The sequence below is a fragment of the Gymnoscopelus braueri genome (genome assembly GCF_963280865.1).
Source record: "Gymnoscopelus braueri genome assembly, chromosome: 16".
Lineage (NCBI taxonomy): Eukaryota > Metazoa > Chordata > Actinopteri > Myctophiformes > Myctophidae > Gymnoscopelus > Gymnoscopelus braueri.
Window position 1 is genome coordinate 44,421,959 of NC_137616.1, and position 14,727 is coordinate 44,436,685.

At 46.4% G+C, this 14,727-nt stretch overlaps 1 protein-coding gene across 2 annotated transcripts in view; it reads right to left on the reverse strand.

Annotated features, from left to right (window-relative positions):
• Window positions 1-417: 417 nt before the first annotated feature.
• Window positions 418-14,727, reverse strand: part of LOC308103671 (microtubule cross-linking factor 3-like) — a 32,612-nt gene continuing 18,302 nt past the window's right edge. Inside the window, exons 1-6 of one of the 2 annotated variants that reach the window (XM_080453785.1) lie at window positions 10,436-10,704; window positions 8,209-8,483; window positions 5,772-6,122; window positions 4,519-4,598; window positions 2,961-3,930; window positions 418-2,025 (exon numbers count right to left, since the gene is read on the reverse strand). In XM_080453785.1, the coding sequence (XP_080309911.1) occupies window positions 1,768-2,025; window positions 2,961-3,930; window positions 4,519-4,598; window positions 5,772-6,122; window positions 8,209-8,337 (1,788 nt within the window). In that variant the 5' untranslated portion in view covers window positions 8,338-8,483; window positions 10,436-10,704 and the 3' untranslated portion in view covers window positions 418-1,767. Of the gene's footprint in view, window positions 2,026-2,960; window positions 3,931-4,518; window positions 4,599-5,771; window positions 6,123-8,208; window positions 8,484-10,435; window positions 10,705-14,727 lie in introns of those variants that run through there. The other variant, XM_080453784.1, reaches the window with a different exon arrangement.

The window sequence follows — 14,727 nt, forward strand, 5'->3', positions numbered from 1 at the left end:
AAGTTTTTGTTTTAGGAAAATTCAAAGAGAAGGCATGGCAGTTGCGTTGGAGAACGATGTATCCGTAACTCACAGACTAACCTAGGGTGTAAGTGGTTACTCAAACTAATGTTGAATTTAGTTTTAATATAAAGAATCAGTTTTAATTGTTCCATGCTGATTCCTTAATTTGTATATGAAAGACGCGACTCTTGATGATTCGATTAATCGAAGACGTAATCGATAGAATTATAGTCAAGAAAGAAATCGATAGTTGCTTGGAACGCAAGGAGCAGCCCCAGAACCAACACACAACAGATATGAACTATTACATTCATCATACAATGCAATGCAACCCTGGCACACAGATCAATGAAGTCGTTATGTCAAAGCACTGTAATGTTTATTATCAAGAACAAAAAATATATATACAGCACAACTGCATCATGGACATTTTTTTTAATTTTTTTTTACGGTTGTTATTTGAATATCTTCGATACGTTACTTTTGACAATATGGTACAGTAAAACACACTATACACAGCATGTGGCTGCTGTGCTGGGAGCACAGGTGCAACTTTTTAACGACCTCCGCTGGCTGACCATGTTGGACTTGAGCCAAAATGGCAACTGCAAGGATCCGGTTTAACACAGAAACATGCACCCGCTAATTAGGGGGGCATGCTAAATATCGTTATACATGACCAACTGAAATTCAATACAAAAAGAGAAAATAATAAGTCAAAGTAAGGCAGGAGGGACAAGAAAGTTGAGTTGTGTTAGTCACAAGGTTTCAGCATAGGAGAAGGACAAAAACCCACAGCAACACTGCAGACGTTGTAGATGATTTGTGTCCTGAACACGACACATGACGAGGACAGTGGATCGTTTCTTGGACGTTCTCTTAGGCTTCGTTCAGACCTGCGGGCAAATCCGATTTATTTGTGTATTCAGACATCGTCTACTGCGAAGGGTCTTCAATGTTTTTTCAGTCCAAGGACCCCTTAGCAGAGAGAGAGAGATGAAGCAGGGACCCCCGCTACATACTGTATAAAATGTTGTTGTTCTTGATAGATTTCATAGACAGCTTCATAGACTTGTTTGACAGCACTATCATTGCGTAGCGTTGTGTTGGATTCATGCCAACGTGTATCTTCAGTTAACCACTTCAATACTTAGTAAACTTGTACTTGGTCTGCTCTTTTTTCCCCCCATACCAAATCTCTTTGGCGAAAATCTGCGAGGCGTTGTCAGCTTGTAGATCAGCTGTTTTTGGCTAAAGTTCTCCTCAGAAAAGGGATGCTAGGGTTCAAGTGGTTAATGTAAAGATCCCGCAAAGATTTGGCGCACCCCCCCTGCAGTAACTCTGGGGACCCCCTAGGGGTCCTGGACCCCTTGTTGAAGACCCACGATGTACTATACCTATCTCCATCGAGAGCTGTGGTGTAAGCTCGTAACGACAAGTAATGCTTGACTTATACTGTGTCATAACCGCTATTTTCAGCGAGCGAGACAGCCAGATTTGAATCGCATTTCAAACCACCTAGGAATGTGGTTCACATCTGATTCACAAATATTAGTTTCCATTTTATTTGCTGCTCAAGCTTGATAAAAAAAAAATCTGATTCCACTATGGATAGGTCAAGAAATCTGATTTGGGCTGCCAGTCTGAACATAACCTTAAAGCACTCCTTTGAAGAGTGTGTTGTCAACAGGTGTGTTGTCAAGGGGGGGGGGGGGGGGTATATGTACAGTAGCAGGTATTACAGTAGTGAGAGGAACCAGGTTATCACATAATGACTGTCTCGGTGTGAAGACAATACGAAGTGGGCGGCTGCTGCTGCCTCCGTGTGGGACTTGGGCTCTGTTGTGTCATCGGGCTAGGGGGGCGTGCCAGGGGAGTTGGGGGGCGGTACATTGGGCCCGAGGGGGCGGTGGCAGGGGTGCGGCCGCCGGCCCACCTGGAGGGAGGGCGCTGGTTGGCCGGCCGCGTGGGACGGGAGAAGCACTTCCTGTCGGCCGACGGGGATGACTCACCCGGGCTTCCCTGCGGAGACAAGATTAGATTGAGTGAAGCGTTTTCAGTCTGTGTGTGTGTGTGTGTGTGTGTGTGTGTGTGTGTGTGTGTGTGTGTGTGTGTGTGTGTGTGTGCGTGCGTGCGTGCGTGCGTATGTATTAGAACCAGAACGATAGGCCATTATCATAGGGTTGCCAGGTTGAAAGTGTCTAATGTAATGAAATATATGTTTTTCAAAATATGGGTCAAAACAACCACAACTCTCCAAAAATCAACCATCGGTCAAGCTCTAGTGGGGATTGTGTGTGTGCATGTGTGTGTGCACGTGCAGGCATGTGTTTGTGTGTGTGTGTGTGTGTGCAGTGGTGGAAAGTAACTAAGTACATTTACTTAAGTACTGTACTTAAGTACAATTTTGAGGTATTTGTACTTTACTTGAGTATTTCCAATTTCCAATACTTTTACTTCTACTCCACTACATCTCAGAGGCAAATATTGTACTTTTACTCCACTACAATTATTTGAAAACTTTAGTTACTAGTTACTTTTCAGATATAAATTATGATATAATGAAACATACATTAACTACTTTAAACCTATTTTAAACCTATGCTAATTGAAAATAGCAGATCTACAAGCTCACAACGCGTCGCATCGCGACGCGTTGTGAGCTTGTAGATCGGCTATTTTCAAATATTTAGTACTTTTACTTTTGGTACTTTAAGTACATTTTGATGCCAATACTTTTGTACTTTTACTCAAGTATTTTTTTTATTCTGGACTTTTACTTGTAACAAAGTATTTTTATATTGCAGTATTGGTACTTTTACTTAAGTAAAGAATTTGAGTACTTTTTCCACCACTGTAGTGTGTGTGTGTGTGTGTGTGTGTGTGATTTTGTTGCTATGGCAGTATCCGCGCAGAAAACGTATCACGTATTCACAGGCCTACAAATATAACCTCACCTGCTGTGCGTCCTGTCTGTGAGACGTGTGTCCACCACCTCGGGGACCGGAGGACGAGCCGTACTCGTGTTGGATGTCCAGCATGTCCAGCAGCTCTATGAGTCCGTCGTCCCTCCCTCGGCCGCAGCTCGGCGGCCCCGACTGACCCGCCGCCGGCGCGCCGCCGGCCTTCTGTATCATCCTCTGAGCTCCGCCGCAACCATAGGAAGCGCTCAAGTTCCTATAGTCCGCTCTGGGCTCGGCGGCGGCGGCGGCGGCGGCGGCGGACCTCCTGGCCCTCTCCGCCAGAGGACTCGGTCCCGTGTCCCTGTCCGCCCCGCTGTTAGCCCTGGGTCTGAGTTTCGGGCTCCCCGCCACCTGGGCCCTCCTCTGGGACGGCGGAGGACGAGGTCCTTTGGGCCTTTGCTCCGCGTGAGCCGGTCTCCCCGAGTCTATTAGTAACCCCCGTTCCTGGCCGGGCTCCGTCGCCGCGTCGGAATCCGCCTGGCATTTCTGGGCAGGCACGCGCGCGGGCGCCCTGCCGGCGGCGCCAAGACCCCTGCGCTGACAGCTAGGGGTGGAGCCTCTGGGCTCCGGGGCCTGCGGCGCCGGCTGCTGCTGCTGCTGCTGCTGGGTCGTCACCACGCCGGTGTCGGTGAGCGTTTTGCCCTCGTTCTCTTGGAGCATGGCGCCGAACTTCCTGAGGACGGACGGGCTGCCGCACTTCCTGTCCGCCAGAGCGGCGCCGGGGGCGAAGGACTTCCTGTCCGGCGCGGGGGAGTCGGAGGAGGAGGGCCCGTTAGGGAGCTGCTGGGCGCGGGGCGGCGGCGGCCCGGCGGAGGCGTCTCTTTGGCGGAGGGGGGGCTTATTGGCGCCCGTGTTCTCTTTGTTGGGAGAGCTCTCCTTGCCGGGGTGGCTCTTGGCGTGCGGCGCTCTGTTCTTCCTGTTCTCGGCGTCTTCACAGCCGCCCGGGAAATGCTCTTGGCTCATCCTGGCATGACAACAAAAACGCAAACCAGTTAAATAGCAGGTCATACATGGTTTAATATGTTGATAGTGATTCTCAACCTTTTTCATTTCAAGGACCCCCCCCCCCGGTTTGATATGCACTAGGCCACGGCACGGACCCCTATTTGATAACATAGATTCTATTTCTGGAACCCCAATTTACACTATAGCTAGACCCGTAAGGGTCCATTTGGTTCCATTTGTACACTCTCAGAGTTACAGATCCGTAACTCCTCAAGGACGCCTGGGGGTCCCTGGACCCCAGTCTGAGAACCATTGTTTTATCCTATCCTATCCTATCCAAAAAGTGGAGTTAGGAGGTTTTGTTCATCATTGATAAGAACAGCTAAATGGACCTCCAAGCTCACAATGAGGTTGGAGGTCAAAAGGGGGTGGAGACTGGAGCCAGCAAAACCATAACTCCACCCCCCCTTTGGTTGGAGTTGCTGGTTGCTGGTTTAGCAGAAAGTTTGAGCAGCCAATGGAGTTGGCTGGTTTCTGTCAGACAGCGACAATATCATAGCCAAATTCACTGGTTTAAGTAACAGAAAAAGAAAGCCAAAAACCTCACCTTTCGATTTCAGGCCCTCTGTTCATCCCATCCTGGTATGCAGGGAGATCCTGGCTCACCCTGACTGTCTGGTCAAAGTGCTGAAGACCACAAGATAAAAGACAATCAAATCTGGGTCCATATTATTATTATACATTTTTTGGTAGACCGATAAGCAAACTGGTGCCTCTACCCACCACTGAGTGCAGTTCTGTGGGCTACAGTCATTGCCTGAGTCTCCGTTAACCGAGCCCTTTCGAAAGGTTTAAGTGAATGGTCTGTCAGTCTACAGGTCAAGGAAGACAGCAGGTGAAAGCAGTGTCTAAAAAGGATCTGCTTTCGGGGGACCCGTTCTCTGTTTGGCAGACTTGTAGGAACCAGCATAGTGTAATCAATATGTTTAGGGACTCAACCCCGGGCTCCAGTTTCTGGTTTCGTCGGAAGTGCAAATGCCAATACAGCAATGCCGTAGACGTTTTCTGTAGCGATGCACTATACATCAGTCATCATATCGGTATCGGACGATAAATGTCGGTATTGGACAGATCACCTACTAAATCAGCTCGTTACAAAGCAGTGTTTTATTTATCTGCACACATCACAGTAAAACAGGTATATGGTCAAACCTACTGTTGGAAACGATAGGTTACTAGCGTAACCCTGGTTCTATGAAATACGAAGCGAGAGGTCTCGCTATGGGAGAGCGCCCTCTACCTCTAACACTTCTGTGTTCGCGCTAGAGGGGGCTCTCTCCCATGGCGAGACCGCGAAGCGGCGTATTGAATAATAGAACTGGTATTGCAATATCGGTATCAACTAGGGCATTCACAGAATAGTCGAATATTCGAATATTCGAATATCAAACCGACTATTCGACTATCAAACCACTATTCGACTATTCGGAAAAAAAAAAAGAAAGAAAAAAAAAGCATTTTTTTTTTTTTTTTTTAGATTTTCTTTTTTTTAGTGGCTTTTCTAGAGCAGACACGCAGCTGTGAGCTCTGGTGTGACGTCAACTCGCATTCCTTGAGTCGAGTCATCAATGTAATTGAAAAAAAAAAAAAAAAAAAAAAAACTTTTTTAAATGTTTTATTTTTTTTTATTTTTTATAATCAAACCGAATAATCGACTATTCGAATACTTTTGGGTCGAATAATTCGAATACCATAAATCACTATTCGTTAATGCCCTAGTATCAACATATCAGGCGATATGACCATGGACCATATCGGCCGAAAAAAACATGGCTAGCGTGGCTAGTTTTCTGCACTCACCACGCGGCGAGTTCTGCTGCTGTTCTTCCGGTCCATCCCTTTGCCCTGACCCAAGTAATCCTGTAGCAAGTCTCCGATCTGTGACACTTCGTTGTCGTGGCAACGGCCGTAGCCGTTCTGCTGACTCAGGGCGCGGTTACAGCCGTTGCCGTTGTGGTGACTTGGCACGGTGACGGCACCGGGGCCACCGCCGCCCTCGCCGCCGCCGCCACCGCCGCGGCGGTCGCCGAAGAAGGCGTTGCCGCTGCCGCTGCGCCCCCCCGGGCCAAACTCCGCCCCCACGCCGTTTTTCGGGCCGTTGTCGTCGGCGACATCGCTTCCTCCCCTGCGGGCTTGAACCTCATTGTACAGCTGCAAACGGAAGAAAGCAAAACGAGACTTGAGACGTTCCTTCAGATATGTGTTTTGTATGACACGTGCAGTGTTGCCAGATTCTGTGAGAGAAACAAGCAACCAGGTCTAGGAAAACCAGCCCAAAAGAAGCGACTATGGGTCAACATGAGCACTTTAACATATACATCAGCTATTTGAAAATAGCAGATCTACAAGCTCACAACGCGTCGCGATGCGACGCGTTGTGAGCTTGTAGATCGGCTATTTTCAAATAAGATATTGCGGGGAAATTATAATAATCAGATCTGGCAACCCTGGACACATGTATCATATACAATAAATGCACTGTAAAGCTGTACTCAAACTTCTTTTTTAAATTTCAAAGACCCCCCCGTAACAAATAGACCCAAAACATGGAGACCAGGTTGAAAGTGGTTGCATGAACACCATTTAATATACTGTGTACGTGACCCAAGCGGCTCTACGGCGTGGACACCGTGTTTACACTGCAAAGTGCTCTTATTATTAGCGCCAAAAACGTTGCACAACCCGACTATATTTAACGTTCCTCACATGTTGCCTCGCTCTGAGAGAGCATGCGTTTCCTTTTCCCCAACACAGACTTGAAGGCTCTCTGCGTGTGTGTGTGTGTGTGTGTGTGTGTGTGTGTGTGTGTGTGTGTGTGTGTGTGTGTGTGTGTGTGTGTGTGCGCGTAAGCGTGTCTGTCAGCACATCTCTGTTTAATTAGCTTGTTAACATCTGTCTGTATCATTGCTCCAGTGGGGACACGAGGTCGGGGCAGCGACTGTGCTGCCAAGAGTTTATTATGGAACTGTAGTGCACGCACACACACACACACACACACTCACGCACGCACCCACGCAAATGCACACACACATGTACGCACACACACACACACACACACACAGGCGTATGCACGGGCAATTAACACACCCCTCTCGGGACTGGGAAAGACCTTGATAATGCGGAAACAAAACCGTTAGACCCCAAAGTGTGAGAGTGTTCACACACACTCCGGCTGCAACGTTCTGCTGTGTGATAATAACACAACCGTCATGTCTGCCCGACAACACAGATGTCACAGTTTTGGATCCATTCCAAACTAAGCTAAGCTAATCCGACACCTCGTGGTCACGCTCTTTGGGAAGTTATTTCTCTCTCTCTCGCTGAATCGTAATTCCCCCCTAAAGTCAGACGTTTGGAGCAAAAAAAGTAGATCTGCTATTTTCGAATAGCCAAAGTATGAAATAATGGTTATAGGCTATAGCAAAAAAATCTAAAGTGACACAGATGCGTTCCCGGATTGAATGGGTAAAGGAACACTGGATTTGATATGCTGACATGTTAAATCCAGTAGGTGTTGAGTTCCCCAGTGCATAGATCCCACTGGCAGTATATGGAGAAACGGGCCAAAAGCAGTATCACAATCTTTGTTCCACTGGCCTCCAACAGAAAATGAGACACTTTTCATTCAAACTCTGAGAGGGTACAAAAAGGTTACATCGATCACCTCCCTCGAGAGTTACACATAGTTAAATCAAGACTAACTTATTTCTCTCTGCATGTCACGCTACAGGGTCCATTTGGTTACATTTTGTACCCTCTCGGCGTTACAAAAATGGTCCAAATTAGGGATGCATGATTTAATCCGTCATCATATCGGTATATCGGCCAATGTTGCAAACATGCAATATCGTATCAAAATAATATATATCGGTTTTTGGACAGTATTTTATTTTATAATATTTATGTTTGTGACGATGAAGGACGCAGATTCAATCAGCGTTTTCTGGGGAAGATTTCAAAAGGGTCAACGAGTTGGAACGTTTAAAAAAAGTATATAAAAATACTATATTCAACCTTTTAATGTTGGGATTTGGGCCAAAATGTCAATACGGTGCATCCCTAGTTTTGGAATAAAGAGGCATTGCTTTTTTTATATTCAGTGTTACAGTATATACCTTTTTTTCAGAGAGGTAATGGTAAATGTGAACTACGGTCGATAACCGTAAATATCGGTTATCGACTATAACAAGCACCGTTGTTATCGGTATCAACCAGAAATGTCGAATGAAACACTCACCTCTTCTATCTTCCTCTGCATGTCGTGCAGCTGGTCCTCCCACTCCTGCATCTCCGAGTCGAAGGTGTCCGCGGCACGGGGGTGGCCCCCACCGTGCTCCAGGCTCCGCTGCAGGTCGATGGCCGCCATGACGACAATGATGCCGCCGACCGCACGCGTGTGACACGAAACTCCCTTTTTATCCCGCCCACACCGGTGTGTTGCTCACTTTCCTGCCACAAGTCAGCCGAAGGGTCGACAGAGGGGAAGGAGGAGGGACGGAGGTGTTGGAAGCACTGCAAAGAGATGGGGAAGACGATGGTTGGTTACAGCTGGTAAAAGGACTCGGGGACGACCCCCCCCTTCGGGGGGTCCTTGAGGGGTTCCAGAGGGTCCTCAGCTAAAATGACAGGTCTGTGACTCTTGAGAGGGCACAAATCCATTTGGTTCCATTTGTGCGCTCTCTGCATTATGATGTCCGTGGTCTAATCATAATGCATACCAAACTGGGGGTCTTTGAAATAAAACAATTTAAAAAAGTTTGAGGACCACTGTATTCAAATTCAGGTCCGCTCATTCCATTCCATTCCATTCCATTCCATGTTAAGACGAACATGGATTTGCCTGTTAGGTGACACAGGAGAACATAACGGAAGGATTGACTGCATTCCCGTCCTTCACAAAGGTCAGATATTTATGGCCTGGTTTGCCTTCGGCATTCTTCTCCAAAAAATGTGGAGCATATACTGTCATGGTCGCGGCCTGTATCTACGGGGCACGTGTGGACACACACCATGTGTCGCGTGACATCGCCCGTTGAGCCGTGTGGTCATTTTAGACCAGCCTGACCTTTCACACCGCACATAACATCCACGGCGTTCATTTAACTCAGAGGGTGTACCAAAAAAAAAATGCAACCAAATGGACCCCGTTTGGCTCCATTTGAACACATTCTGATTGAAAATGAACATTGAGGATTTCACTATGTGGTGCCTTTGCGCGCAGCGCCCCCCATCTTTCAAACGCGGGGGGTTAAGCGTCCAAAAAGGCGCCTCTACATGCCCCGCGCGGTGTTACCTTACCCAGATGCGTTCACGCTTCAATGACACATTTTCTTTTGCGGCTCATATTTCACTTGAAATATGCAGAGCTCATCTGTGCGCAGCGCCGTCGGATAATCAATAAGGCCAGGGCGCAATACATCTCTAAATGATCGTACATAAAGCATCATCTAGAGCAGTGGTCTTCAACCAGTGGTCCGGGGACCACCAGTGGTCCTTGAGGGGGTTCCAGGTGGTCCCCAGCTAAATAATGGAGAGTTGGTAACCAAATGGACCCTTATAGATCTTTAACTCTTGAGAGTTAAATAATTGTTAAACATCTGCATTACTTGATTAAATAATTGCTATTTTGATCAACGTTTGCCTGTTATCTCTCCTATACCAACATCAATACAGCATGGAATTGTGGACAAAATCGATAACGATAACAAAACATTCTAAGTTTTTGGGTCTGAGAGGCTAAATCTCATCAAACGGTGGTTCCGTGGCTCAAATGGTGAATAAATAATGGGCCTTGATATGAAAAGGCTTGAAAACCACTGATCTAGAGACAAACAAATTAGTCTTAAAACATTCAAAAGTGTTTTTTTTTGTTAGTTTTGTTAGAATGGAATATATGATTGATGAGTATCCCCCTGTTGAAAGTACTCGAACAATCCAGACAGGTCCCTCCCACGTTGTGATGCAAGAGCATGCACTGTGTGGATATTTATAAACTTGTAACTATGCATCGTAAACTAGTTGTCTCTGGCAGCGGCCAGCAAGAGACTGCCATAAAACAGAGGGTGACAGAATAAAAAAAACGTACAAACTACACATGAACTGCTCAAACACAAGACACATGTACTGTAAATCCCGACCCCCCCCCTTTTGTTTACCTTTCTTTTATAATTTGTAAACTTTTTTTTAGATACTAGTTCTTCCTAATAAAGTTGTTTTTATCTTGTTTCTGTAAAGCGACTTTGAGTACCTAGAAAAGCGCTATATAAATCGTATGTATTATTATCATTACACATGCTGAAATTGTACAATGGAAAACGAGCCGTCAGGGATTTTTGTGTTGTCCTTTTAGCATCATTGTAAAAACGTACCACTGTACTATTTGCAAAATGTAAAATCGAATCAATCAATCAATGTGTCTTTATCAATACTACAACAAATCACAACGAACCCCCAGTAAGCCTTACCGTGATCAAAGATGCAATTCTTGCAGCCTTTTCAATGTTAATCCTCTATAGCGTGGTCTGACGAGCGACGAACCACAACAGTGTGGATGTGCGGTCTGTGTCCACTCCGGCGGGACAGTCCCTAAGCCGTGCGCTCTCCGCGGGGTTTGTCTCTATTACGCTGCGTAAAAAAGGCTCCGGTGGTGGGATTTTAAAAGGGTCCCTCCTTGTCCCGCCCCCGGTATAGCGTTGGTGTAATAAAAGTCCCAGACCCCCACGGATCTGCTGCTCTTGCGCTGGGAGGGAGTAAACAACTTCTGTTCCAAACGGGAGTACCCCCCCGGTCTTTATACTGCACCCCCCCTCCCCCCCCCCCCCCCCCCCACTCCCAGTGTTTACGTGCGGCTTGTCATTGGAGCCGGGATCAAATATCATAATGTCAAATTTATTCCAGCATTTGAAGTCTCGATGGGACAACTGTCGTCACTGCCATCCTGGCTATAATTACAAGGCTTCACACAGAGAGAGAGAGAGAGAGAGAGAGAGAGAGAGAGAGAGAGGGACAGAGAGAGAGGGAGAGAGGGAGAGAGAGAGAGAGAGAGAGAGAGAGAGAGAGAGAGAGAGAGAGAGGGAAAGTGTTTATATAGCTATTTCAGCTGCTACGGCCCCTTTAGCCAATGGGCTTCTCTGTTGCTACTCTGCTTTGGGATGCTTGGCAGATTTTGTCTTGTGACCATCCTGAGCTGCGATGTATTTTTTCCAAGAGATGACAAATAGGTGTACACACAAACCACACACACACACCCACACACACAAACACACACACCCACACACACAAACACACACACACACAGTAAACATGCTCAGTGTTAATTTAACTCAGTGAGTGCACACATGGAACCAAAATGGACTCTTTGTGTACTCTCAATTAACAGATTAACATAGATTTGACAGTGTACTTTATGTGGCTTTGTGAATAACAATAACAATATTGTGACAGTGTCTATCTTTAGGAGAGACTGTTCACAAAAAAAGGTTACCAAACAGATGCCTGGCATTACCTGGGCAAGTTTTTAAATCACAAACTTCATTTGTAGTACGTTAACTTGTCAGCTTTGGTTTGGTACAAACTGCAGAATATCACATGACAACACCCTGTGGCAAACTTTGTCAAAAAAAGGGGGGGGAGCGTCATATACCCCAAAAATATAATTATAATAAATTAGAACTACACATGCAGCTTGTCAGACTACAGTAGACTGAAGTTGAAGGGAGGTGACTGTTCTCGACTCGTCGTGACACTACCGGCGGATTCCCGGAAGACAGTTGTCACTCCTTGACCGTCACGGCCATCAATTAAGGGGGGCTGGGGGTTGGGGGGGGGGGGGGGGGTTGGAGGGAGGCTTGTGTAAAAGATCTTACATAGACGGCTCATAGCGAGTGCCGCACTAAGAGCTGGGCCATAAACGGTCCGGACCGTTTTTGGCCCATTTTTTTTTTATACGTGGGGCGCTCTAACGAAACTTTGGGATCATCCAAGGAGTCTCTGAGAAGGAGAGGCCGGATGTGGATCCATGTCAAAAATCCTTCCGGTCGGCCGCTCCAATGTTAACTCCTTGACTAAAAGCTTAATATCTCCTATTTCTTTTTAACGTGGTGGAAGTGAGCCGTTTTCGATCGGCGATCACTCTGCAATGGAGGATCGCGTTAGAAATATTATTGTTCCAGGCGTTAGTCGGGACCCTCCGCCGTCTCGCACGCACGCTTTGTTTACATGCACTTCCGCGTCGGGGCTTCTACAGCACGAAACATATCAACGTAAGTGGATGGAAGATATGCAGGCACTGAACGGACCCTAATTTAATAAACCTCTGGCACACAATGTGTTAAACAACTGACAGTGTGATGGGTGATTAAGTTCTTAATTATCAATATCGCTACGAAAACATGTTTTTCAAGATTTGAATGAAAATATATATACATATATATTATGATAATTCAATTCCTAGTGTTTTGATGATTATTTGGCGGGGGGCCCACACAGTACCCTCGCGACCCACCGGTGGTCCGCCGGCCCACAGGTTGAGAATCACCGCTGCAAAGAGGTCACATGACCATGAGCGGCCGTCGTGAAGAGACATCGGCTGACCGCCTCGCGCTCGACATGGAGGAGCGGGTTGAGTCTGGAACACAGTGGAAGTGACCACACTGCCTTCTCCAAACTGGTGGAGACACATTTCGTGCAGCGCTGCCCTCCGGTGTCAGAGAAGGGAAACTGCAGCCTCTACAACTGGGTACAATTGGGTACAAACGGGTATTGCATAACCGGAAGGGGCATGCGTTCCCAAAATGGCATCGTTTCCCCGGGCATTGGCCTAGTCCAGCGGTTTTCAACCTTTTTCATGTCAAGGTCCATTATTTATTCTGCATTTGAGCTACGGAGCCACCGTACGATGAGATTTAGAGATTCTCAGACACAAGACTTTGAATATTTCTTCTACATTCACTAATTGTGTAGACTTCTTGTAAATTAACTAATTTCCTGCCAATCGCGCAAAAATGCGCTCTATTAAATGCGCTCTATTAAATGCGCTCTATTAAATGTGCTCTATTAAATGCGTTCTATTAAATAGCGCACTTGTCCGCCAAATCGCATAAATGCGTTCTACAAAAAAAAATTGGCACGCTGTTTTAGGCACCGTAACACAGCTCTGGGATGATCCATCGTCAATGAGAGAAGAAGTACGTGGATGTGAGATCATTCCAAAAAACGTCACTTCCGCCCACCCTGACTATGGGATTTTCAGAAATAGTCTGTAGGCCTAACTCAGTTTCTGTTTTTTGCGTTGAAAACCACCGAGCCCCAGCCCCAAAATGGCGGATCGCGGTTGGATTGTTGTGGTCCGTCTGAATACACAGATCCCTCCTCTTACCCCTTCCCTCCGCCTTTTTTGTTTTTTTGGAATACAATGTCGCCTCCACGGCGTTTCAAAATTCATCGGACGAAGGTAATTACGCTGGCAAGGGGATAACAAACGATGTTTAATACCTTGGCGGGTGATGTGTTAAGTAATGCAGATGTTTAACAATAATTTAACTCTTGAGAGCGTAAAATGAAACGGTTTCATTTTAAGCTCTCAAGAGTTAAAGATCTATAAGGGTCCATTTGGTTACTACAGTAACTCTCCATCATTTAGCTGGGGACCACCTGGAACCCCCTCAAGGACCCCTGGTGGTACCCGGACCGTTGGTTGGAGAACCACTGGCCTAGTCTATCTATACATCCATAAACGCTCAGACTCTGTGTCTGCTGTCTTGTCTATCTCGTGCGTGACTCAAACACTGAGGAGTCTGACCGATCCGACTCCAAACTTGCCAAGAGTACATCACAGAGGACCCGAGGGTGCGTTGGGCTTAAGTTGGACCGGGCGGCCGTCCAGAACCGAAAGTCCATACGTCTCTGTCTGCCTGTCTGTGCCATATAGACTGTAAACAGAATGGACAGAGTTAACGCCCATAGACTCTAAAGACCGTAAATGAAGCCTATCTTTCAGCAATTTCAAATCCGCCATCTTTCTATATCGCGTCATACCGCGTCCAATCTGGGAACCCATCGCCAAATAAAAAGGACAAACAGCACCATCTGCTGTTTTTTACTTCATTTGGCTCTGGGCGGAGCTGAACCAAGCCCCCAGAGTTGCTGAGAAACATTGAAGCTGCCACCCCAGTGGCCAAAGCTGGAACTGCAGGCGGGGAGAAATACATGCACGCGCAAAACATACTGAGAGATATTTATATTTATACATATAAATATCTAAACATATTATACATACATACATACATATGCATTTACATATAAATATGCATCTCGAGTGTATTTAATAAATATCTCGCGTTCAATCCTTGACACACGGGCTGTCGTAGAACGCAAAAAGGACACTAGTGCGCATGCTCATAACTCTACGTGTGGTCAAAATCGAACCAATAATTCTACTTCCGGCAGGTTTCCGGGTGCTTCAAAACGCCACTGAGCACATTCATTGAAATGATAGCTATAGCAATCCGCCCTCTAGTTATATTATACCTCTATGAGCTGAACGGACGACCCGTGCTCAAGGAAACCGGGGTTTTGGTCTGCCTTCAGCCTTTCACTTCCGGTGGTGCGACTATGTTTTCATTCCCACTAACAATATTTCTCCACGGAACACTAACACCATTTCTCCCAAAGAACATGGATCGTTTTGGTTATAAGCCCACTTGTTTCTATGATGAAAGAGCAATTTAAAATTAACTAACTTTCCGTGGTTTTGTCG